Source organism: Pseudorasbora parva, chromosome 19 (genome assembly GCF_024679245.1).
Source record: "Pseudorasbora parva isolate DD20220531a chromosome 19, ASM2467924v1, whole genome shotgun sequence".
NCBI classification, from domain to species: Eukaryota; Metazoa; Chordata; class Actinopteri; order Cypriniformes; family Gobionidae; genus Pseudorasbora; species Pseudorasbora parva.
This window is the reverse complement of record NC_090190.1, coordinates 10769600-10794170: the sequence shown is the minus strand read 5'-3', so window position 1 is coordinate 10794170 and position 24571 is coordinate 10769600. Positions and strand designations below refer to the sequence as shown.

At 38.5% G+C, this 24571-nt stretch overlaps 1 protein-coding gene across 1 annotated transcript in view; it reads left to right on the top strand.

Annotated features, from left to right (window-relative positions):
• Positions 1-24571, top strand: part of gabbr2 (gamma-aminobutyric acid (GABA) B receptor, 2) — a 256879-nt gene that overhangs the window by 151096 nt on the left and 81212 nt on the right. Inside the window, exons 3-7 of the mRNA XM_067424828.1 lie at positions 1337-1507; positions 15314-15415; positions 18063-18128; positions 18371-18559; positions 19650-19892. Of these exons, the coding sequence (XP_067280929.1) occupies positions 1337-1507; positions 15314-15415; positions 18063-18128; positions 18371-18559; positions 19650-19892 (771 nt within the window). The remainder of the gene's footprint in view (positions 1-1336; positions 1508-15313; positions 15416-18062; positions 18129-18370; positions 18560-19649; positions 19893-24571) is intronic.

The window sequence follows — 24571 nt, the reverse complement described above, 5'->3', positions numbered from 1 at the left end:
ATTCACTTGCTCACCTTACCTTCAAACGATTGGCTGATCGTGTAGTAGATGATAATATGCCTTGCATACGTAAACATTTGGATATGTTGCATACGTAACCAATGGTAAAAGGGTTTTGTCAGAAAACGTCTGTTAACATGGGTTAAAAATCATAAACAGTTACAATCAATATCGTTCTGCACCCTCTGCCATAATATCCCAGGAAAAGAAGTTTATAGCTGTCAAAGTTACATTATAGCTGTAAAAGTCCCAACTATTATAAATTACAACAATTTACATTTTTTTTTTTTTTTTTTTAAGCTTAAATGTTCAATTTAAATTATGAAAACATTTTTTGATAATTATGAATACTGCTAAAATTTGTACATACAGTATTTTATTAATATTATATTTTTGTGCTGGGGGTCGGTGTAAATGTTGGCAATCCAAGTCGAAATCTGAACTACTGGCCCAAATTTATTGTTGAACCCCATGGAGTGCAAACACAAAATATAATGCTCGATAATGCATCTTAATACACACTTACACATGCAAGCTGATATGCTGAGTTTGACCATCAGCAGTGCAACCGCTCATGGCTCCAATCACCGCAGGCACTCACCAAAGGTGTGAGAGCTGTCTTTTTATAGAGACGTGTTAGTGTGTTGATTCATTCACACCTACAATGTAGACTCCTGGAGTCCTGGCACATTGGCTATATGGACCGGCCATTTGCCTTCGATCCAGCATTCTGCAGAAAGCTGAACGTGAACACAGTCTTAGTCCAAATACGACATCGTACTCTATTACACTTAAAGTTACCCAAAAATGTAAATTCTGTCATCATTTACTCACCTTCAAGTTGTTCCAAACAGCACAAAACACAAAAGATGATATTTTGAAGAATATGGGTAACCAAACCCATATTCTGGACACCATTGACTTCTATAGTAAGGGGGAAAAATAGTATAGGAGTCATTGGGGCCCATTAACTGTTTGGTTACCGACAATCTTCGAAATATCTTTTTTTGTGTTTAGCAGAAGAAAGAAATTCATTCAAGTTTGGAACAACTTGAGGGTGAGTAAATGATGACAGAATATACATTTCACAAATTCAAAGGGAACTATCCCTTAAAAAAAAGTTATTACATTTTTAATAAGACCTCTCAGCATCCTCTGATTTTGTGCACCTTTGTCTATGATTTTTTTTTTTATTGTATTTTTTTTTTTTTTTTTTTTTTTGATTTTGATCTTTCCAACAGATAAAAGCTGTATTTATAGGCCTACATGGAAAATTGCAACTGAACAGATTTATCTTAATGAGACTTTAGCTAAACTCAACCTTATTCTTTTTCAGCTTTCTTTTGCGGCCACAACTCCTGTCCTGGCAGACAGGAAAAAGTATCCAAATTTCTTCAGGACGGTCCCATCAGACAACGCTGTGAACCCCGCTGTGGTGAAGTTTCTCAACTTTTACAACTGGAGCAGAGTGGGAACCCTGACCCAGGATGTTCAGCGCTTTTCTGAGGTATGTTGAGAAAAATAATCTTTCCTCTTTCTGAATGTATCTTGAATCATGATATTGTGGCTCAGTCTTCAAACTAAAATGTTAACAATAATTATTATAAAATAATAATATAAATAAATATTGTATTTTCTGTTCTAATTTTGGTGCGACTAGTGTTCTCAAAATACCAACTCCATTACCAAGAACGCAGGTGTCTTTTTGCAAATCCGTCTATCAGTGGATATATAGGGATCTGCTGATAAAAGCCTGCGTTCAAAATCGCAGTGTGTCTAAGTGCTTAAGAGAGGCAAATAAACAAAAAAAGTGTAACCGTTGATCACTCAGCCAATCACAGAAGTATATGTTGAGCACATGAACAAAACGGCCGATCAGAGGTGTTTAAAGCTACACTGTGTAACTTTTTTAGTTTATTCTTAGCTAAAAACACTTCTTTCAAAAATATATGTGCTCATTAATGTATATTTACTTCTTTCAAGTAATAAATTATTCTCGTATGTTTATAATATGTCAATGAAAATACATACGGGTGAGGGGTTCGAATTCCGGTCGCCATGTTGCCCCTCCATCTTGAAAGTACATTAGCCAAAGAGGGACATACCGTAAATTCAAGCTTCGCCTTTCGCGTTTTAAGACTCAATGGCACCGCGTCGAATGTGAAGAGGGGGATTCCCGTGTTAATCTTGGACTAAATCGGCCACCGTAGGAGTTCAAATGAAATCAGAATTGAGAGGAACAGAGACTAATATTCACTGGATGGTCATATACCTTTAAAATGTTGTGAATTTAGCACAATGGAAGAGAATGGAGCCAATCCGTAAATGTTAAAATACTCTCTGATTTTAATAGTATAGCCACAAGACATAGACAGTATGCATGTTATATTTTAGTGTGAATAAAATCCCTCACCTTTTCTGTGTAGTTATATAGCCAGTATTACAATATTATTCTTTTTTGTATTTGTTTGCTGTGACATCTTAAAAACCTAAAATAGGCGTAATATATCGTAAAATATCAATAACAACTTTCCAGCTCAAATATAACATTTTAACTGTTGTGAACCGATGACAGGGTAATGGGCGGCCAAGGCTCATTGATGCACAAGGGAAGCGAAGGCTGGTTCATGTGGTCCGATCAAACAGACTAGTTACTGTAGCTCAAATTGCTCAAGAAGTTAATGTTGGTTCTGATAGAAAGGTGTCAGAATACACAATGCATTCTAGTTTGTTGTATATATAAAACTTCCATTAACTTTCCATTCCATTAGCTTATGAAATTCCAATATTGCCGCACTGCAACCTCAATTATTTTTTTTATTTTTTTAAGAAAACAAAAGTACGTGTCTAAATTATTTTTGTGGTATTCAACTATATATGCCAATTTGTATTGAAGCAACCCAGTATATTCCTTTAACTGATGCCTTCTCATGGGAAAATGAAGTATTGTAGAGATATAGAGATATTATATTGCTCCACATAACCAGCTTCACCTGCCCACCATGTTTTGGAAGAGTGCTTCTCAGAAATATAAGCATTGTTTTCTTTTTGAGTGTGGGTGTGTATCATTTTCCCTCTGTTTGTATTCCATATGAATAGACGGAGTAAGATTTCCCTTTGGAATTCAATGTCGATCTCATTTCAATGACTGAGCTAAACATAGATGGAATTGATTGGTTGAGACATTTATACATAACATGATCAGGAGTCATGTCGCGTGTGTTTGTGTGTTTATTGTAAGCCTCTGGAAATTCCTTCCTCCAATGGGACATGTAGCTGAAACCCTCTAGGGGCAGAGAGACATTAGCGTCTCTTTCTCACACGAGTGCTCCATAGTAACCGTATGCTGTCAGAGTTCAAAGTATTCCTCAGGTGATAGATCTAAAACCTGGATCATTATTACAGATCCACCTAGCCATGGATCAGTGGTACTGCCAGTGCTAGCAAATCCTGCTGCTCTGAGAACTAACGCTGACACTAAAGTTTTATGTTGCTGATAGAAACGTGTGGGGGAACGGCTCACAGTCGAGCTGTAATGAATTATTATTTCTTGTGCAAAAAATTATTTGAGTTTTGTTGTCAGTTCACACCAATATTACATTAGCTAATCAATCTGTGATGCTAGCTTACTATATGTCTAGTTTCAAATCAGGGAATTTATTCTAAATAAACAATTTATTTACAATTTATGAAACGAAGCTGACATACTATGATTGTAACATGGAGTAACAGGTGAATTATGGAAAGAGAATGTTCAAGTTAAAGGCTGATTTTGCCTCATTTTTAAAAATGCAAGGACGCGGCTGTAAATTATTGACCAAGACCTAAACTATTTTTTGTTTTGTTTTTACAATATTTGCAAATGGAAATATGTAGCAAACAAGATAAATGCCTCTCTGGTGGGTCAAAAATGCAGTGATTAAAAAATGTTAATAGCACTGTATTTGAAGATTGATGTCTAATTAAGAATATTTTCTTTCCCCATTGCGAATAGCACTCATGAACAGCATTATAGTTCTGTGTGATATTATTCACACATTTATTAACATTTACCAAGAGTAAATGCAATATGTATTCATTATGTATAGCATGGCGTGCTGTAGATGAATTGGTTTGCCACATTTTTATTTCATTTTATGGGAAACCAGGTTTCTTGTGCATTATTAAAGCAAGTGCCATATCTGCGTATTTTTGTGCCAGATTTTTTTAATTTTATGAATCTTATCCTTTTGTCAGCACATACACAATTCTGTTGTTTGAAAGTTTAATACACATAGAAACATATTACAGTTTGGGGACAGATGAGTTTATGGAGTGATATTGTCATAATCTTTATTTAAAAAAGCTTAATATAATGGCTAGTTTGTATTAATGGACCTATTATGCTAATTTTAAAAAGTCTTGATTTAGTTTTTTGGGTCTACTAGAATAGGTTTTCATGCTTGAATGTTCAAATGAATATTGTATTGCATTATATTGAATATTAAGAATACTGGGGAATACTTCATACGTTTACTTATTAAACATGATTTTTCTCATATTTTATATTATTTTAGCACCTCTCTTCCCAGTCTGTCAGTCAGTCTCTGTTAAGCCCCTCCTTCCGATTGGCCAACTGGAACAGTGTGTTGTGATTGGTCAACTGCTTCGAGTGTGTTTTTTGAAATGTCATTGTGTTTCCGAAAAAACAAAAAGTAAAACTTGACTACACAGTCAAGGCATTTCGGGGAGTTGCATTGCTTACTTATATAGAGAATAACTCCCTTTGGGGTGGAGTTTTTGCTTTGTAACTTTGAGGACTTTTTTTTTACTAACAGCAACATTACATACTTTAAAAAGTATGAAAAAAAGGCATAGGATCCCTTTAAGAACATTCTAGTGAAAGACAAAATAATACATTTACATTTTTTAAATGATTGTCGGGTAAAGTTGTATTATGTCTCAAGAATCTGCATATTTATTTATACATAAGTAAGTAAATTCTGTAAGTAAATAAGCAACGCTCTGTATCTGAATGACTGAACAGCACTTTGGAGAGGTAAGGAGCTCCAGGGAGAGTTGAGCAAGGTGTAAATCCTTTTATCTTTGCTTCTGGATGGAGTTGCTGACACAGGCACTGAAGAAGAGCTTGATCCCATCATCAGCCTGCCTGAGGAGGGCACTGGAAGCCTGATTAGCATGCCGGTGTCTCGCTCTCTCACCCTCAGCGGTGCCGTATCGCAGGAGAGTTGCCTGTGCTGTGTGATGTGATATTTCAGGAGGAGGTGCATCTGTTGTGTCACACAAATTAGGAGGTGTGGATCTAGAACCTCACTCGCTGGCCTTTTCTTGGAGATTTGGGTTGACTGGGGTTTGGTGGCACAGAGGATTATTAATATTCATCTCAAAAGCAGAAGTGATTTAGTCTAATTGCATATATGGAAATCCTTCCTTAAATACTAGAAATAAACAAAGAGATTTTCATTGGCATGTGTGTGCTTTGTGCATGAATGCTCTGCTTTTCTATCTCAGCTTGTTCCAGTGAAGTAATTTAGCACCTGTCCTGTTGGTTGCTTGATATCAGACACATTGCAGGAGGCTGTCAGTGTTTTGCCTGAGTGTCTATCAATAAGTGGATTAAGGGCTGTTCACACTCCAGCATGAATCACACTCCAGTATGCTGTTTTACAGATTAAGACCCAATCCCCTTTTTATGTGGTAAAAGATTAGATGACTTTGGCCCCCGATGAGGAATTAAATCCATTTGTCAGGCCTCGCTCTATGAGTAGGATTGTGTCTGTTTGTGTAAATTGCTGTGCATTATGTGTCTCTGAGGTGTTGAGGGCAACACCTCTGTCCATCTCTCATATCTGACTCTCATCTATCTATCTATCTATCTATCTATCTATCTATCTATCTATCTATCTATCTATCTATCTATCTATCTATCTATCTATCTATCTATCTATCTATCTATCTATCTATCTATCTATCTATCTATCTATCTATCTATCTATCTATCTATCTATCTATCTATCTGGCTGTCTGTCTCTAAAGTCCCCTTTATTATATATAAACAATGTAATTTTATGAAATGCAGTTATCTATATGAAAAACAAGTTTTATATTTGCTATTTTTTTAAATTGAGAGGTATACATCATCTGAGAGTGAAAAAAAGTCTAATTATTGGAAAAAGCGCCTTTAAAAATAAAGTTATCCTTAACAACGATATTACTACTACTAATAATATTAATACTTTTTTGATACATTTACGGTAGGAAATTTACAAACTATCTTCATAGAACATAATCTTTACTTAATATTCGAATGATTTTTGCCAAGAAAAATAGCTCATTTTGACCCATACAATGTATTGTTGCCTATTGCCACAAATATATCTGTGCGACTTATGAATGGTTTTGTGGTCCAGGGTCACATTTACATATAATATACATTTTAACATTTAAATATATATGGTCATATGTTATTTACAAATATATAAATACATATATAATTACTTAAAGGGGTGGGCCCATGTTGAAGCTTTCATGCGGCCTGCACGGCGCTGACATCTTGGGACCGAGTCTGCGCAGTAGCGATTTCGGGACCGGAGTTGTGCAGTAGAGCGCAGGAAGTAGAGCAGGAAGTACAGTCGCGATATCAAAAGCCCGCCCACACTCTCACAGTTGCAGAACAATTAATTATGTTGGTGTGAAATAAACAGTAATGGAAATGTAGAAATTAAAGCTGAAGCTCCAATCTGCTCCCAAAAATCCAGAAAAAAGTTTGTTAGTGCCTCAGTGACAACTTCACTCAGAGATGATGTTAATCTCAGCTGTCAATCATGACGTCACACCCTCCGTTTTTATAGCATCAGATAACTAGGTAAAAATAAACTTATTTTAAAAACTAACACAATGAAATCATCATGATAATAACCAGTGTTGGGGTAGTTACTCAAAAAAATCTAGTTACTTCTGTAAATTGTAATGAGATTACTTTACTAGTTACTGCATTTGAAAAGTAACTTCACTACTTATTACTTTACTTTCCCGTTTTTTAATTAGGCGTACATGGACAGATATCATAGCCCTATCAACACTTAGCCTGTCAGCAGTGTTTATTGTATAAATGTTTAAAAAATGGCACGTAAAACCATATGAAAGAACAATATCCCTGTCTGCACAAAGATATATGCCTCATGTAAAATCCTCAAACGGTCAATGAAAAATATAAAAAAGGTCACTTTGTGTTTAAGAAAGAGAATAAACGTCATTTAAGGCCAATTATTTAAGATAAAGTTTAAAACTCATTTAAGAACGTGCATTTATTACATGGACAGAGCTAGAAAATAGTGTAGAAGTGTTTAAAATGCAACGCCTAGTTCAATTGATACGCCCTCTTTGGCTTGTTGTTGATTGCAGTAAACTGAATGTATGAGGGAGCTGACTGTTTAAATAAAAGCACTAAATAAAAATGCGCTGTTTATCTCTTAATCAGTGTAGGGCCATTCACAGGTCGCGGTTTTGTGGTTAAAATGCGTTATGCATGTCTAGAGATGAGATTTTCATCTTGCGTGCCTACGCCGCGTCATGCACAATGCTATGCAAACGTATGGAAGAGATGCTAGAGCAACAGTCAAACGGTCCTGTAATGTTTACATTAAAAACGAAACATCCTGCATTGTCGCATTTAATTAGGCTACCCCTCTCCACGCAATTAAGGTTGCATTCATTGCTATATTAACATGTAAGCTTACATTCTGTTTTCTTTCCAAATTATCACTGGACAGTAGAAAAGTGAAAATGTTTATCTAAAGTGAAAGTAATCTGAAGCTTGCCACTGTCAGTGTCCCCGTCTCCCCCTTTCTTTTCGCAACAGGAGCTACGTCACTCAAATCGATCTCTATGGCAACGTTGCCCAGGCAAGCACACACGCAGCGCATGCACGAAACACGTAAACAGATCAAGACTTCACACACAGGCAAACACGACTCGGGTAACGCACGAAAGCGCGTTCCTATAGTCCAGTAAAGTAGTGTAGTTACCTATATTTTTAGTGTAATGCTTTACTTTACTTCGTTACTCAAAAAAGTAATATCGTTACTGTAATTCGTTACTTTGTAACTCATTACCCCCAACACTGATGATAACTGCCTTCAATGACAGACTGGTTAGATTGGTTAGATGGCCAAATGTAGTTTAGTGTATTTTTATTGGCTGAAATGCCAAGCACAGGTTGTCCGGAAACGCCACGCCCCTTACCATTACGGGCAGAAGTCACATCTGCGGTGACTAGCAAGGGTTTATGATGACACCAACCCAGGAAGAAGCTCGTTGTAGTCCAAACCGGCCGTTTTTGTAGGCAATAAACTGCTGTAACTTTAAAAGACAATATCTCTGTTTGCATTAAATGTTCAGCGCTGTAACTTCCTGAAGCAGCAACATTACACTCTAAGTGAAGTGAAATTACATGCAACCACCCCTTCAAATTAAGGAAAAAATATATTTCTTATAAAAAGTTTATTTTATGTATATATTAGAAGTTTATCTTTGTTAATATTTTATTATATTATATTTTTCGGAACATTGCCTACATTTCTATAGCTTTATATGTTTGACCATTATTAAGAAAAAATGAATGATAAATTAAAATTGTATTAATGTATATGTTATCATTCTTTTATGAAATCTTACTAAGATCATATGTTCCCTGGATCTAAATTCCTAAAAAAGTATTCCATCCTTTGCTTGCATCCTATCCAGGGTACAGCAATAATTAAAAGCAAATGTTTACAGATATTTTGGTCTGTGTGACCATCCCACTTGCGTCACACTAAAGGTTCTTCATCTCTCTCCCCCTCTCTCTATCTCTCTAAATGTGTGAAAATGAAGCGAGAAAGCGAGTGTTTTAAGCAGGTCACCATATGGTTTCTCTACTGTACATACGCTGTCCTCTTTTACACCAAGGTGCTCCATTAGTGACCCGTTGGACACACTCCAGCAGCTTCAGTAATGGAGCTCTATGCAGGTGTACGTGTGTGTGTGTGTGTGTGTGTGTGTGTGTGTGTGTGTGTGTGTGTGTCTGTCTGTCTGTCTGTCTGTCTGTCTGTCTGTCTGTCTGTCTGTCTGTCTGTCTGTCTGTCTGTCTGTCTGTCTGTCTGTCTGTCTGTCTGTCTGTCTCTGTGTGTCTCTGTGTGTGTGTGTCTGTGTAATGAAGTTTCTGCTTGTTTGATCACTGATTAAACATTCAGGCAACACAAGCACAATCGGCTGGCTCAGCCGAGCTAATTGCATTCCCTAAGGAGATGATCCAAGCACAAGTCGTCCAATCCTCCTTTCACGGATCGGACCTCACGAGCAGTTCTATATCTGTTCGCATCAGCTCATGTGCGTGCATTGGCCATTGTGTTGTGCTTTGTGCCTGTTCGCGTCTGTTTCAGTTTTAAGGCTCATTAAAACCTGTGCTATAAATAGATGCATATGTTCCCTTGGCCGCAGCGGTGCATTAAACGTGTTAGCTTTTTCTCACTCTTCGCCTGCGTTGTGTCTGGCCTATCCTGATGCGTTCGTGCTCCTGGAGGACGTGGGAATCCCGACGCTACTGCACAATCCAGTACAGACTTGTCCACTGTTACATCAGTCTTTCTCTCACATCTGTCCCCCAGAACACAGGTGCATGAGGCCAGTGGGAGTATTTCAAACCAATAATAACACATGGACAAAGATTAGTGCACATAGGACATCTGTCTTTAAGCATCAAGGGTTTCTTTTCTTGTCTTTGCTTGTTGTGAGTGTCCAGGGTTTCGTGAAGAGAAAATATGCACATGTATGTTTACTTAGCTATACTCTGGGGACAAGATTGCAGAAGCTTCCCATGGGAATGTCCTCAAAGGTAAAATTATAAATATTTTTTAGGAGTAGTAGGCTGTCATTATAATTAGAGTTATAATTAGCTGTATATAAAAGTCTATAATGCTGTCTATTATGGTATGTCCTCATTTAAAGCAGGTGCTTTAAAAAGCGTTTTGACCAAAATATGGTGATTTTCTTAAAAAAAATTAATGGCAGATATATAATATAATGTATAAACATGAAGTTATACTCAGAGATAAAGGTATTATATTACAATAAGGAAATGTAGCTTCAAAACCAGTATTTTTGTATTAGTATGTTGACAGTTTTTAAATACAATATAATATTATTGAATACAATTGTCAATCTTTAATCTTTAGTAAGCAAACATAAAGAAAGAAAGAAAGAAAGTAAGTAATAGCAAATTTGGTATGTGTTAATAATTGTTTTAAAACATTTTAATTAATATTTTAACATGAAGTTACCTTTTGACAACCTTAATACAGTTGCTAAAGTAGTAAAGTAAAGACACTGTTCTCTTCAACCACAGTAAGCAACCACTAGAACCATCCTAGCAACACCCTAGCGACTGCCTGTGGCACCCTAGCAACCACAAGGCAACATGCTAAAACCTCTCTGACACTAGCAGTGCTTAAAAAAATATATTGGCAACCACATAGCAACACCCTGACCAATAATAATTCTAGTATTGTGTAAAAAAAAAAAAAAATGTTAACGTGATTCAAAATCAGACATGCCTAATAAAAGCTATTTCACAAACAGCTCAATTAAAAAGAAATCTCTGAGCATCCCCTTCTACTCTAAGTTAAAATTAAAGCTAGTTTACATCCTCAGTGCCCATATATTGATGAGTCAGTGGTGGGTTACATTATCAGGCCACTGTCCTCTGTCAGACCTCATTGTGCTGTCTGCATCACAGAGAAGATCCCGGCTGACACACACACACCTTCCTATATATCCCCAAATGCAGACAATCACAGACTCGTGGCACTCGATCTCACGGGGACCTGAACAGCATGGAAAATGTGCCTGATGATGGACTGCTGTGGGTTTAGAAAAAAGAGGGAAAATAAGGCAAAGACACAACAAACTGTGACCCATGCTAGTCCTGCTAATTCATCATCTACCGGCCTGGCAGCTCTAGACAAACTGTTACTGCTTGGTTCATGATGACTGGTGGATATCTGTGATGCCGTGAAGAACAGGATCACTTTTGGGAAGTGCTACTGCTAATACCAAATAATTAGTATATATATTTATATAATTACCTTAGTAATATGCACCTATAGGTGGGTTCCCAACACACATGCACTCTGCTTTTTAGACACACAGGGACACGCAACAGCACACAAACATTTTTAAATATTAAAAATGAAAGAATTCCTCTCTAGAGAAGCGTTCAGTCTTTCGGCTCGCAATTTTGGCCATGTAAATAATGAATCTGCCATGGGTATTGGACCATACACCTGGTGTGCAGACCATGTTTTTGGTCTTAAACTAGCAAAAGTGTATTCGGACACCCTAAGAACACCCGCACGATGCGCTTCAGACCATGTGCTCAGATCGGTAAAATAGGGCCCGTATAGTTTGTTATAACATTGTAATATACATCATATAAATAATTAACCTGCTATATTTTTAAATGTATCCAATTTTACATTACAATATCATCATCCATCGTGATGGTTGACCGACATCAGTGCGGTTAGTTTTGTCAGGTGTTAAAGCAGCAATCACACTCGGTTTCGCACCAAAAGCGGACCAGACAAGCGTACCGATACCTCCTTGAAGAGGTGGTCTCAGTCCGCTTTCAAACAAACTCTGGAGCGGTTCGTTTGTGGGGAGAACGTGATCCGACCTCGAACAGAAACAAATGCAAAAGTACTGATAATTTTTGGACTAAACCAGCTGCCGTAGTCAGCTGCGCTGACATTATGTGCATGACATGACCTGAAATACAGAAGACCCTTATAATACAGAAGAACAACAAATCAAGAACAAGAAAACGGGAACAACACTTATGCATTTCACTTCTAATTAGCAGCACAATTAATTTTTTGTTGTGCAAAGCATAGCATAACAAAAAACTGAATAGCTTTGTAACAAAATGCTAAAAGTGAGTTAAGAAGTCTAATATCTTTCACCATAGACCATGTTTAAATTTTAATGTTTCTTCAACGGAAAAACCCAGATGAGTAATTAGTTGGGTTAGTAAAGTAATGAAATTATAGTGTTTAATTTCAGTAGAAAATAGTATTTATGTAAAGAGATATAGTGAAATACCCTCCGGCGACGATATCATCATTCATTATGATGTTTTACTGTAAACATGGTCAACTGCCAATTTAGGGGACGTCACCCAACCCTACACTGGGTAAATAATTTATAAATAGGTTGTGTTGAAATCTGGACTACTGTCTCGTTGATCACGCCTCTTGTGGTCTGATTGGTTGAAGGACTATACAATTGCATGCAGAGTCATTTAAATAACAATTGAATAACAATGTTCAATTTCAATTAAGCTTGGGCTGTTGATAGCCAGACAACTATTGAAGTGACTCAGGAAATCTTGCAGAAATTTGGACTGCAGTGTCTTTGGAAAACCTTAAACTGTAGGCCTTCGGGGCATACCCAGTTTCGTGTATCTAGGTGAGATGGAGAATAATGTTGGGTTTACGTTAAATTAGCCTCCAGAGCTTCTTGACACCCAGCATTGTGCACCTGTGTCTCTCTACTTGATTTATGCGGCTTCCTGTTTACCGTTTTTCTCTGGGTTCATTTGACAGGTCAGTGCATAAATGCATTATGTATTTCACATCACATCATGCTCATTTCTCCTCCGCTTTAGGACAGCTCTCAAATCCCATAATCCTTTGGAGCTCCTTTACTACAGTGCCCACCCGTCTCTTTCTGTCTCTCTTTCCTTCTGCTTAAATCAGGTGGTCTCTTGTGTTCACACACAAGCACACACTTGCGTATTGCATATACATGCTCATGAAATCCACATACGCATACACCCACGCAAACAAACACACACACTTGTTCATGTGGAAAGGGGTTTCCAGGATCTGCCAGCATTAAGCTACAAATATGCTCAATGCATCAGTAATCAAGACAATGTGGATCAGCCAGGCTTTTCAGGTAACGTCTGGCAGAATGAGTTCAGGTTTCTGTCACAATCTGACACCATTTACGCCTGGTTTTAGCAGGCATCACGGCTGATCACAAGTAGTCAGATCATTTTGTGAAAACAGTGAAATATTTGCTTCATGATTCTTTGATGAATAAAAAGTTCAGAAGAATAACATTTATTCGAAATTGATATATTTTGTAGCATTGTAAATGTCTTTACTGTAATTTAATTTAATGTGTCCTTGCTGAATAAAAGTATTCATTTTGAACGGTAGTTTATTTTCAAAATGGACTAGTAGGTGAGTTGCTCTGAGTAGCTCTGAATAATTAGACTGGTTCAATGATCTTTTAAACAATACGTACAGAGTGAGAGCCATGAATCAACAGACAAAATATCTGTGTTAATATTTAACACTGTATTTAAGATAATAAGTTTGAAGCTGAAGCTTCTCTAAGAGTTTTTCCCTGTACCGTACAGTACTTTTGACATTTAACAGTACCTTCATCATTTTACTGCCCATGAGCACGTTTACATGCACACCAGTAAGCTGATTACTCACAAATATCAGCTTATTGAAATAACCAGTTTTCCCCATTTACATGTAAACCAGTATACTGACAACGCAAGTAAACCGCGTTTACATGACTTATATTAATAAACCGGGTTATTTCCTTGACGTAGTGAGGTCAAAAATAATAATGTCCGTATCTGACTCTGAGTATTCCGTTGTGATGTAACATAAAGCGTGCGCCATGTCAGAAAGAAATGTACGGCTCATATTATCCCTCATGCAGATACAGATGCAGCGTTTTGACTGAACCTCTTCTACTTCTACTGCATGAGATGAGAACACATCTTTACAATTTTCTGGGTCTTAAAAGAGTGTGTTTGTGATATATGTCCTTATTTCATGCAAAACGCTCACTCGCTCTGTCTGGATGCGTTTAAATCTGCTCTAAGTTTGCGTTTTTGTCACCTATCACACATGCGCACTTCAATAAGCCGACAGAAAGCAAGGTTAATGTATTTACATGCAGTGCGAAATCGGGGTAAGAGGCAAAAAACTACCTGTCCTGACCGGTGCTTAAGCCGTTTATGACCTTCCGCCGATAAAAGAAAACAGGTTACCGCGTTTACGTGACAATGTTTATTGCCTGCTTATTAGGCATAATCGGCTTAAGAACGTGCATGTAAACTGGGTAAACCCAGCCTGATCTGCCGGTGATTTGACTTCAACCTGCAACTGAGTCTTTAAACCTGTACATTCATTTCTACTGCTTCTGTTACACTTTTGCGGGAACCAATCGTAGACTGGCTTATCCACCTGGCGCGCTATTGGCGGGTTTAACAGGAAGACGGATAGAGAAGCAATGGGTCGTTGCCCGTTGACCACGCCTCTTGTGGTCTGATTGGTTGAAGGACTATACAATTGCATACAGAGTCATTCAAATAATGCTCGTTTATCACATCTCTTATGCAGTAGAAAATACAGAGCAGACTCCCCAGAAAATTGTTCAATTTCAATTTCATTCAAGCTTAGGCTGTTGATAGCCAGACAACTATTGAAGTGTCTCAGGAAATCTTGCAGATATTTGAAATTTGGACTGCAGTGTCTTTGGAAAACCTTAAACTGTAGGCCTTCGGGGCATACCCAGTTCGTGTATCTAGGTGAGATAAAGAATAATGTTTACGGTAAATTAGCCTCCAGAGCTTCTTGACACCCACCATTGTGCACTTGTGTCTCTCTACTTGATTTATGCTTTCTCTGAAATGCTCACAAATACCCATGTTTGAGTGTATTTTTGGGTAATGTGTTTGACCCACGACTTGTTGATAGGTTGGAATTTTTGCAGAAAGTGGTTTTGAGGGTATGAAAAAATCCCTTTCTTAACACCCTTTGTGTTACACAATACACTGCCGCTCAATATAGTACAGTACATGCTTTGAATCCCACGCCATCAATCTTTGTGGAGAGCGGAAGGTATTGAGATTTTATATGCAAGGGACTGGTCCATTTTTCAAAAGCATCTATGGACAAGGATGGATGAAGTCTGTGGGGAGCAGAGCTGGTTGGAGTCATGTTTTATCCATAGCCCAGTGGGACTCTTGGAGGAAAGATTTCCACGGATGCTCCAGGCTGATTGGGATGCAGGGGGAGCGTCAGATCGGCAGGAGATTAGAGTGAATTGAGACATGTATCAGAGGAAGGGAGTTCTGCCTTTGATTGGCTACTTTTCTGGGTGGTTCACCATCCACAAACCCTCCATTCATTCAGTTCTCTTTCATTTCTAGTTCCCTCTCTCACTCATTCTCCCTCTCTGACAGGTGCGGAATGATTTGACCAATGAGCTGGAGAAGGCAGACATCCAGATTGCAGACACTGAGAGTTTCTCTAATGATCCCTGTGTGAATGTGAAGAAACTGAAGGTAAGGAAGCTTACAGGCCTCACTGAGAAAATATGAATACCTCACAGTCCACGATGTATATTCTTAGATGTAACTTTCTGTGTTGAATTACTGGAAAGTAATGCACATACTCCACTCACTTGTATGAAAGTCAACTGAGTTCAAATTCAGCTTGAGGGCAATTCCCAGTCCTATTATCAAATACAATTGTTGTTGTTTTGTGGCAATCGCTAATGAGTTGTAATGGTGTCATTGTTTTAACCATTACGGGTATAGCTTTGGATGACTCTTGAAGATAATACTGAAATGTTTTCTTAGTCATTATCATAAACAAATACAGTGGCAGGATTGCCATTATAAATATATTTGGGACTGTGTATGATCTGAATAGCCATTGTTCCATTGTTGTCTGCTGCTTCTCTTACTTTACAATATCCAGCTAAAGGTTTGTCCCCACCTTTTTTTTGCTGGGTCATTTTTTTCACAGTGAAACTATTATGACTTCTATTACCTGCCTGACTAAGTACCTCCATTATCGCAATTCCCCAAATGGCAAAGAAATGCTGAAGAACTGTCTTTTTAAATTTTGCTCGCTCTGATTTTTCAACAGTTGACGGAGCCTCTTAGAGTCGGTAAAATTGACATTATATTTCACATTGAGTCTGGGACAGCAGTCACAGTCTTACATTATATATAAACAACATTATGAAACGCACATGTGCTAAAGGTGGGCTACCCTTCGCTATGTGAATGTGGGAAAGTCTCCCACCCATGCTCTTGATAAAAACAAAGCGAGTGGTGACTGATGTCCTGGGGCAGGATGGCATGGATCCAGCGTCCTTTTTGACTGGGTGGAAGAAGCTTGGTTCTGCCAGGACTCCAGGACAGCTGTAGCCACTTACGCAGCTGGAGGGACTCAGGTTAAGTGCCCACGCCGTCGGGAGCGGCAGCAGGCTTTGTAACGGCTGCTGATTGTGAAGCAAGAAGCGCCTGACCCAAGCAGTCAGCCCTGAAAAGGGATGCGGGAGTATTTCACACAATAGCTCCAAAATCTCAGCATGTTCTTTGGCATCACTGCAGAGGGTGGTTTTGTGGCAAATGAGACAGTCTCGAGGAAACCGTTTGCCACAAATTCACTTTCAAACAGCGTTTGAATGCGGTCCCATTGCGAACGCCATTTATGTCACTATAGTCAAGTTTAGAGCAGGTCTGGGATCAGTTTTAATGCATCCGCTGTGATCTTACCTGTAAACGCTACTTTTTTCAGAGCTGTCACTAGCCCACCCACCGGAGTCATTATTTTCTCTTCTGCTTTAACATGATAGTTTTCATCTTGAGCAGCTCATTAGTTGTGCATGTTAAATGCTCTTCCTGTAGCCTCCTGCTTGAAAATAACATCCCAAGAGGAAAAAGCTAAAAAATAGATTCAGAGGTGATTTCTTAAAGTCGCTGGTGGGCATTTCAATATCCTGGCATCTGTGACGCATCTTTTGATGGATGGGGCCGCGGCAACCCTCAGACAAGGCTGTCTGACTTCCACCTGAAATTTTCATTGGCATTTGCTAAAATCAAGGGCAATTAAGAAGGTAGAGAGGGATTTTATTAGATTCTGATGCACAGATTGAGAAAAAAGATACTTAATAAACTCAAGAATATGCAGGTTTATATATTGAAGTATCAGCATAGCCTTTAGCACATGACAGGTGGATGCCATTTTTATGAATTCAGTCTTGGCTTCATGGTCTCAGTGGTCCTTTGCATAGAGATTCTGCTCTAGTGATGGATTGATCTTCATGATGCACAACTGGACGAGATAGAAACACAATGCTGAATTATTTACAGAATCAATCATACACCACGAATGCTGTTTATAGATACAGATCTCTATCTCTCCTTCTGGATATGAAGCAATTTATATCACTTATACTATTGTGCTTTAATACATTCGGTCTTTATGTCTAACCTAGGAAAGCTACACACCTTAACAGTGTTTTTGGATTTTTTTTAACTCACGAGAAGCCTGCTTGCTTTTATTTGTTAAGCATTTGGGCATTTTATTAGACAGTTAAAAAACAGACAAAAACAATATGGAAGAGATGGATACTGGGAATTTTACCAAGCTGGATTTGAAATTTGGTTATTTCCATACACTTTTTAGCCAGTGTCTGGGACACTTTTCCTTGAATGCAAAATGTACAATTTATTCTCCAAATGTATTTGCCATCTGTTTGTTTGTTCGCTCCAAGCCCGTAAGACTTTCGTTCATCTTCTGAACACAAATTAAGATCTTTTTGATGAAATCTGAGAGCTTTCTGATGCTTCATAGACAGTAATGCCATAACCACTGTCAAGGCCCAGAAACGTATCACTTCATAACACTGAGGTTGAACCAATGAAGTCACATGGATCTATAGGGGGACAGAAAGCTTTCAGATTTCATTAAGAATATCTTCATTTGTGTTCTGATGATTAACGAAGTGTCTCACGGGTTTGGAACGACATGAGGATGAGTAATTAATGATGGAAATTTCAACTAACCCTTTAACAGCTAAATAATAATAAGATTTGAATATAACAGATCTAATGGTGAAATTTACAGTATGTATTTTTGGGTGGACTAACCCTTTAACTACCCTTATTTATTCTGTTCTCTGTCCCATCTCTGCAGGATAATGATGTTCGGATCATCATCGGTCAGTTTGATGAGAATTTGGCCGCTAAGGTGTTCTGCTGTGTAAGTTAGCCAAACCTAGTCACCATAACGTGCACCGCCAGCCTCAGGCTTACTGCAAAGGGCCTTTTGGATAGGTGAAATCTGTACATTTATTTAATATAGCAGTACATTTTCCACAGAAAAGTTTAACTGTGTCAGCATACAGTAACAATGCAGCTTGCTTAACAGTTCTTTTTTTGTTTGAAATGAGATGACTGTTGAGTCCCTGATCTTGTGTGTGTGTGTGTGTGTGTGTGCTCCAGGCTTATAACCTGAACATGTATGGAAGTAAATACCAGTGGATCATCCCAGGATGGTATCAGGGGAACTGGTGGGAGCAGGCAAACTCCACAAACTGCACCACTAAGAAGCTGCTGACAGCAATGGAGGGCTATATCAGCGTAGACTTTGAGCCCCTCAGTGCCAAACAGATAAAAGGAATATCAGGAAGAGTGAGTGTCTGCAATGCAGTGGGATCTCACAAGTTATGAATGACATTTGACATCATTGAAAGTTCTGTTTTAATATTTCTCGATAAAAACTTTCCTCAATTTGTCCTATTGAAATGAGCAGCTTAGACCAGCATGTCAAGGCTGGTTTATGATGTTTTTCTTGATCAGTTGTTGGTATTCTTGATCTTCTTATACGTCAAATACATATATATCAGAAAATATTGTTGCGAAAAATTCATGGTTATTAAAGATGCAAAGAGATATATTTTTAATTACATTGCTTTTATTAAATTTGTAATTAAATTTAAACAGTGTTACAAAAAAAAATCGATTTAAAATAAATTAACTTTGAAAGTTTCAAAAGTTTTTAACATTGATAGTTTTAAGAAATATTTAAGAAATAAATCCTGGCTAAATTTGCCTATTGGCCTCTGTCCATCATGGCCTCCTAATCATCTGCCACTCCTGATTGGCTTAATCACTCTGTCTCCTCTCCAACAATCAGCTGGTGTGTGCTGAGCGTTCTGGCGCAATATGGCTGCTGTAGCATTATCCAGGTGGATGCTGCACATTGGTGGTGGTTGAGGAGAGTTCCCTTTCTATATGTAAAGCGCTTTGAGGACCCAGAAAAAGCCCTATATAAATATAACAAATTATTATTATTATTATTAAATCAGCATAATTTGAGTATAATTTCTGAAGGATCAAGTAACACTGAAGAATGGAGTAAATTCAGCGTTGCCATCACAGGAATACATTACATTTTTAAATATATTAAAATAGAAAACAGTTATTTCAAATTCTAAATAATATTTCACCATATTACTGCTTTGACTGTATATTCATCAAATAAATGCCACCTTTGTGAGCATAAGAGACTTTTACTTGATTGTTACACCAATTGACACTTTTTGAAGAGTATTAATGGTTTAAAAAAATAAATTTTAACTCACGTGGACTCAAATATTAGGTTTCTAACTACCTGGTACAGTTTTTAAAAAAATATTTCTCCTTTTTTATCATCGTGGGCATCCTTATTTGTGAATCAGACAAGTTTTGAAGCAGTGCTGCTTTACCTTTCTGTCTTCAGACGCCGCAGGAGTATGCGAGGGAGTACAACCGGGAGCGAGAGCAGAAAGGAGTGGAGGCCAGCAAGTTCCACGGCTTTGCCTACGACGGCATCTGGGTAATTGCGAAGACCCTCACGCGTGTCATGGAGCTCCTCAGACACAAGGAGAGGCATGACATGTACCACAACTTCACGGTGGATGACCGAGAGGTGGGCAAGATGGTCCTGGACGTGATGAACGAAACCAACTTCTTTGGAGTGACGGTACGTTTCGTGTTAACAAAATGATCTACAGCTTCTTGGGTCCAAGTGCAGTGTTTGGTTGGCCTCTTTACTATTCTGTAATACGTCCCACGATTTAGTCATGTCATTTTATATTGAGCCGTCATTTCGTTGTATAGGCCATTTTGTGATCACCAAGTCAAAAGAGATATAGGCCTATTTTTATTGCTGCAAACTGCCTGTGAGAGGCTGAGGGGAGGGCAAACATTTAAGACTGCAACTTGGGATTAGAGGCTAGTAATGCTGAACATGCGATGCCGCTGACAGAATGAGAACCAGATAAGAGGTAGGGAGATATTTGGTATGCAGGGAGTGTCCTGTCTGCAGACATCACTGAATGTGTGTTTGTTTATGAGAACACACTGCTGCAGGCTGCCAAAAGAGAGAATCACAGAGCGCAAAAAGAAGGCAAGTCAGCAAATTTAAAGACACGTGCTGAAGCTGAACCGACCTGTCTCTCGAAAAAAACGGAAGGAGTTTTGATATTGCAGTAAATGCTGTTGGTTTGGGAAATGAATAGGGGTTAATGGGCATTTTGGGTTTTAGTACGGTATGTCCTCCAGCCCTCCATCTTCAGCTTTTATCCAGCAGTTATCCCTCATGTGTAGCAGAGTATGTTTTATGTTGGCCCAGGCTGCTAACAAACAATGCATGTGCCGCGAGACCTCGGCGCAGAAGCTTAATGGAGAGGAAGGAAAAACAAACAACACACATAAAAAAGAAAATACTGCTGGAAGACCAGTGGAGATATGAGCAGAAAAGGCAAACAAGAGCATTCTGTCTTTCTACCTCATTTTAGATAGGGATGCACAATACATCGGCACCATAATGTCTATTTGGCCGACATAAGAGAATTAATTTGTTGGCATCAGCCGGTATTGTATATTTAATTGTTCATATCCTCTATTTTTACACTTACATTACTTTTGCCATCATTTAACATTCACTTAAAGTCCTTAAAATGCAATCTTCAGGGCTGGAAAGATGGATGTGATTCATTTTAGCTGTTTGACACACATTTAATAAGCACAGTTATCGCAGCTTTTTCCAATTCCTGAAGTAGCTATGCTAATGTCTGTTCAGCATTCTATGGCTAGCTATATAGTAAATGATCAAGCTATTTGAAACTATGATTACGAATTTTATTAATAATTAGCAACCTTTTAAAGGGACAGTTAATTCACTTAAAAATCACTTACTCACCCTCATGTTGTTCCAAAGCTGAGTGTGTTCTATTGAACACAAGAAAGAAGATATTTTGAAGAATTTTGGTAATCCAACTAGGGCTGCACGTTTTCAAGTTTTTCATTAACCGTTAACCGAGGCCCTTAGCGGTTAATACTCGGTTAACCATAGTGTGCGTCAGGGTTATTTTTAGTTTATTAATTTGACGACCGCCATCTCCGTAGTGAACGCGCCTATATAGAGAAATGCACATCATAATTACATAATTTTACATAATCAGAGAGTATGTAACGTTAGTAAAATATGCAGCCGAGAATGATTCACACAGCGTTTGACTCGCGCGGCTGAGCCTCTCCCGGCAGAGGGTTCAAGCATCTGTGGTCTCGTCCCTTCAGCTCTGGCCATCTTGGCTTTTTTGTTTTCTTCATTACAGTTAAAGTAACGTCTGCTTTTCGCTAGTCATTCACAAGTTTCTCACTTCAAACTTTCTTCTGATCCGTTATGCACAGCGAGCGCGGCCCGCGCTCTGCTTCTGCCCTAATGCGACTTTTAGTCCAGTGCGACGTATGTTATTTTCCTCTTCATGACGCATATTTTGACTGATGCGACTCATACTCCGGAGCAACTTATAGCCTGAAAAATGCGGTAAGCACTGCATTGCAATATTTGTATTTTGCCTCGTCACTCTCATTTTTAAAGTGCTCCCACGCTTTCTTTGCCCGCTTCATTGCCCGCTTAGAAAGCTGGTCATGACTTCTTCTTGTGGATATTACAAATGTCTGGGAGCCCTCTGGCGGTCTCTAGGGGTGCAAACATATATTACAACTAAATTCAAGGCACGTCATTGACGCCACTTAACCGAGCAAAATGTTTCACTCGGTTACACAATTTTTAACGGTAAATCGGTCAATCGGTTAACCATGGACACCCCTAAATCCAACAGTTGACCATAGCCATTGACTCCCATAGTAGTAAAAAAAAAAATACTATAGAAGTCATATGTCTAGTTACCAAAATTATTTTAAGTTCAACAGAAGAAAGAAACTCGTACAGGTTTGGAATAAAGTGAGGGTGAGTAAGTGATGAAATGTTTTGATCCAAAAAAATTGGGTGAACTGATCTCTTTAATATCATGCATTACTATCTATAGGTGATGTTTTAGTGGCTGATCAAATGGACATCCACGCATTATTTATGATCTTAGATTCTAATTTAAAACTTCTTCCCATCAAAGCTGAATGATTGCAGAAAATCTTCTGGAACACAATCCCATAAAACTAGATTGCAATCTGACTACAACAGATTTAGTGGTCCCACATGGATCAGGTTTGTCTCTTACCGACGGCTGGGTCTTTGTCCAACAGAACGGGCTGTTCTAGCTTCTCCATCAGACTTCGAGTCCTCTGAGGAGAGCTATCGATTGCGTGCCAGCATGCCTCAGGAAGGAAAACATTATCTTAGAGAAGTCTCCGTGGATCCTTTTGAGTGATGAGTAAAGGTGTGCTGCTTTTATTTGGTTAAGAGAAAGTTAGCACAATTGATGGTACATTCCAGAAGCAAACATACTGTTCAAAATTTGGAAGTCAGTGATTAAGAAATTAATACTTTCTTTGAGCCAGGTCGCATTAAATTTATACAAAATGGATGTAAACAAAAGTGACAGTGAAGACATTTATAATGTTACAAAAGAATTTTATTTCAAATAAATGCTGTTCTTTTGAATTTTATATTCATCAAAGAGTCCTGGAATTAAATGACAATTTCCAGAAAAATACAGCAGCACAACTGCTTACATTTCAATTAGAACTGGAAACATGTCTTCTAAAACTTATTCAAGTTTTATAATATAAGAAAATCGGTTATAGATTGATGCTCTGCAGATGTGGGCTGTGGCTGCAAAGCCCTTATGTACGAAATCTTAAAGCATGGTCATTGCATTGTCAGTAGAAGGTTGAATGTGTGTGTGCGTGTGTGTGCGGAATATTTTATGGGCCAAACTATCTGCAGTCTGCTATTATAAGTGGCTGTTTGATCTGTTCGACAGCGACATCATCATTTGCTTCATCACATCCATCCTCAACCCCCTTTTGCAGGCCTGAGGGTGCCTTTCACACCTGTGTGATCTCCATAAGGCCCCCTGCGCCCGGCCTGTCCACACCTCTTTCTCTCTCTCTTTCTCTCTCTCTCTCTCTCTTTCTCTCTCTCTCTTTCTCTCTCTCTCTCTCTCTCTCTCTCTCTCTCTCTCTCTCTCTCTCTCTCTCTCTCTCTCTCTCTCTCTCTCTCTCTCTCTCTCTCTCTCTCTCTCTCTCTCTCTCTCTCTCTCTCTCTCTCTCTCTCTCTCTCTCTCTCTCTCTCTCTCACGAACACACGCACACGCACACGCACACCGATAAACGTGCCATCAACATGTTTGACCCTTCATCCCACACCTGCAGCGCAACACAATCTATTTTCAGCTTTTCTAATGTTATGAAACCAGTAAAAAGAAACTGAGAGAGACTGAAAACTGATGAAAAGTCTTTATTGATTTAGAAAAACCTTACAACTACTATTACAGCTTTTCAGTCTTAAAGGGATAGTTCACCCCAAAAAATAAATTCTGACCCACATGTAACTAGCCTGACGTCGTCATATTCAATTCTAGTCAGAATATGAATCTGAAACTGCTCCATTGGGCTGTGCTTATGGGGCGTGTTTCAACTGAACCAGGAAAGACATCAATTGGATAGACCAACAACCAATCAGAGCAACAGAGCGACGCATAACGTTAGTTGTCAAAAGTCAACAGAGTTCAACTGCACTGTGTTGCCAATCCAAGTTTTCCCACAAGTTGTTTCACATGTCCGCGGGTTGAAGGGACCTCAATTATGTGATATATAGACAGAGGAATGCAAATTTTTGCAGGCAACCTTGCCGAAACAGCACACATTTTACCCCCCAAACGGCTTTTTTCTGAGAACCCCCACCACCGAATAGCAATTGGGCTTGTTTTGGGCTAGTAGTTGGCAGGTTTTGTTGTAAAAACTTGGCAACCCTGTCTGCACGCATGCTGGAAAAAGTCACGTTAGAAGAAAGAGATGAGTGTAAAAGATCTTTGTTTGGTAAAAAAAAAAAAATTATTTAAGGATGCACAGAGTACTTACCAACACGATCATCATTTCTGAGAGAAATAGTGAAGGTGAATGCATATACAAACAAGCTCTCCGTTTAGGATTAGAACAAATTCAACCAAGCCCTATTGATGACGTGCATGATTACATTACTGTTCATCATCTGTCCGTCATCGTCTAAAGCCCGCCCTGACAATTTAATTGGTCCGAACAGATTCTGTTTGGGCATAATTACTCCTCTATGGATCAAGTCCAGACCGAACCGCCTGAGCTCAAATGTTGTGGGCGGATCTGAGTTTGGCTGGCATCCAGGCTTACATGTAACCATCTAAATGTCTTTTTTTACTCAGTTTTATAAAACGAATA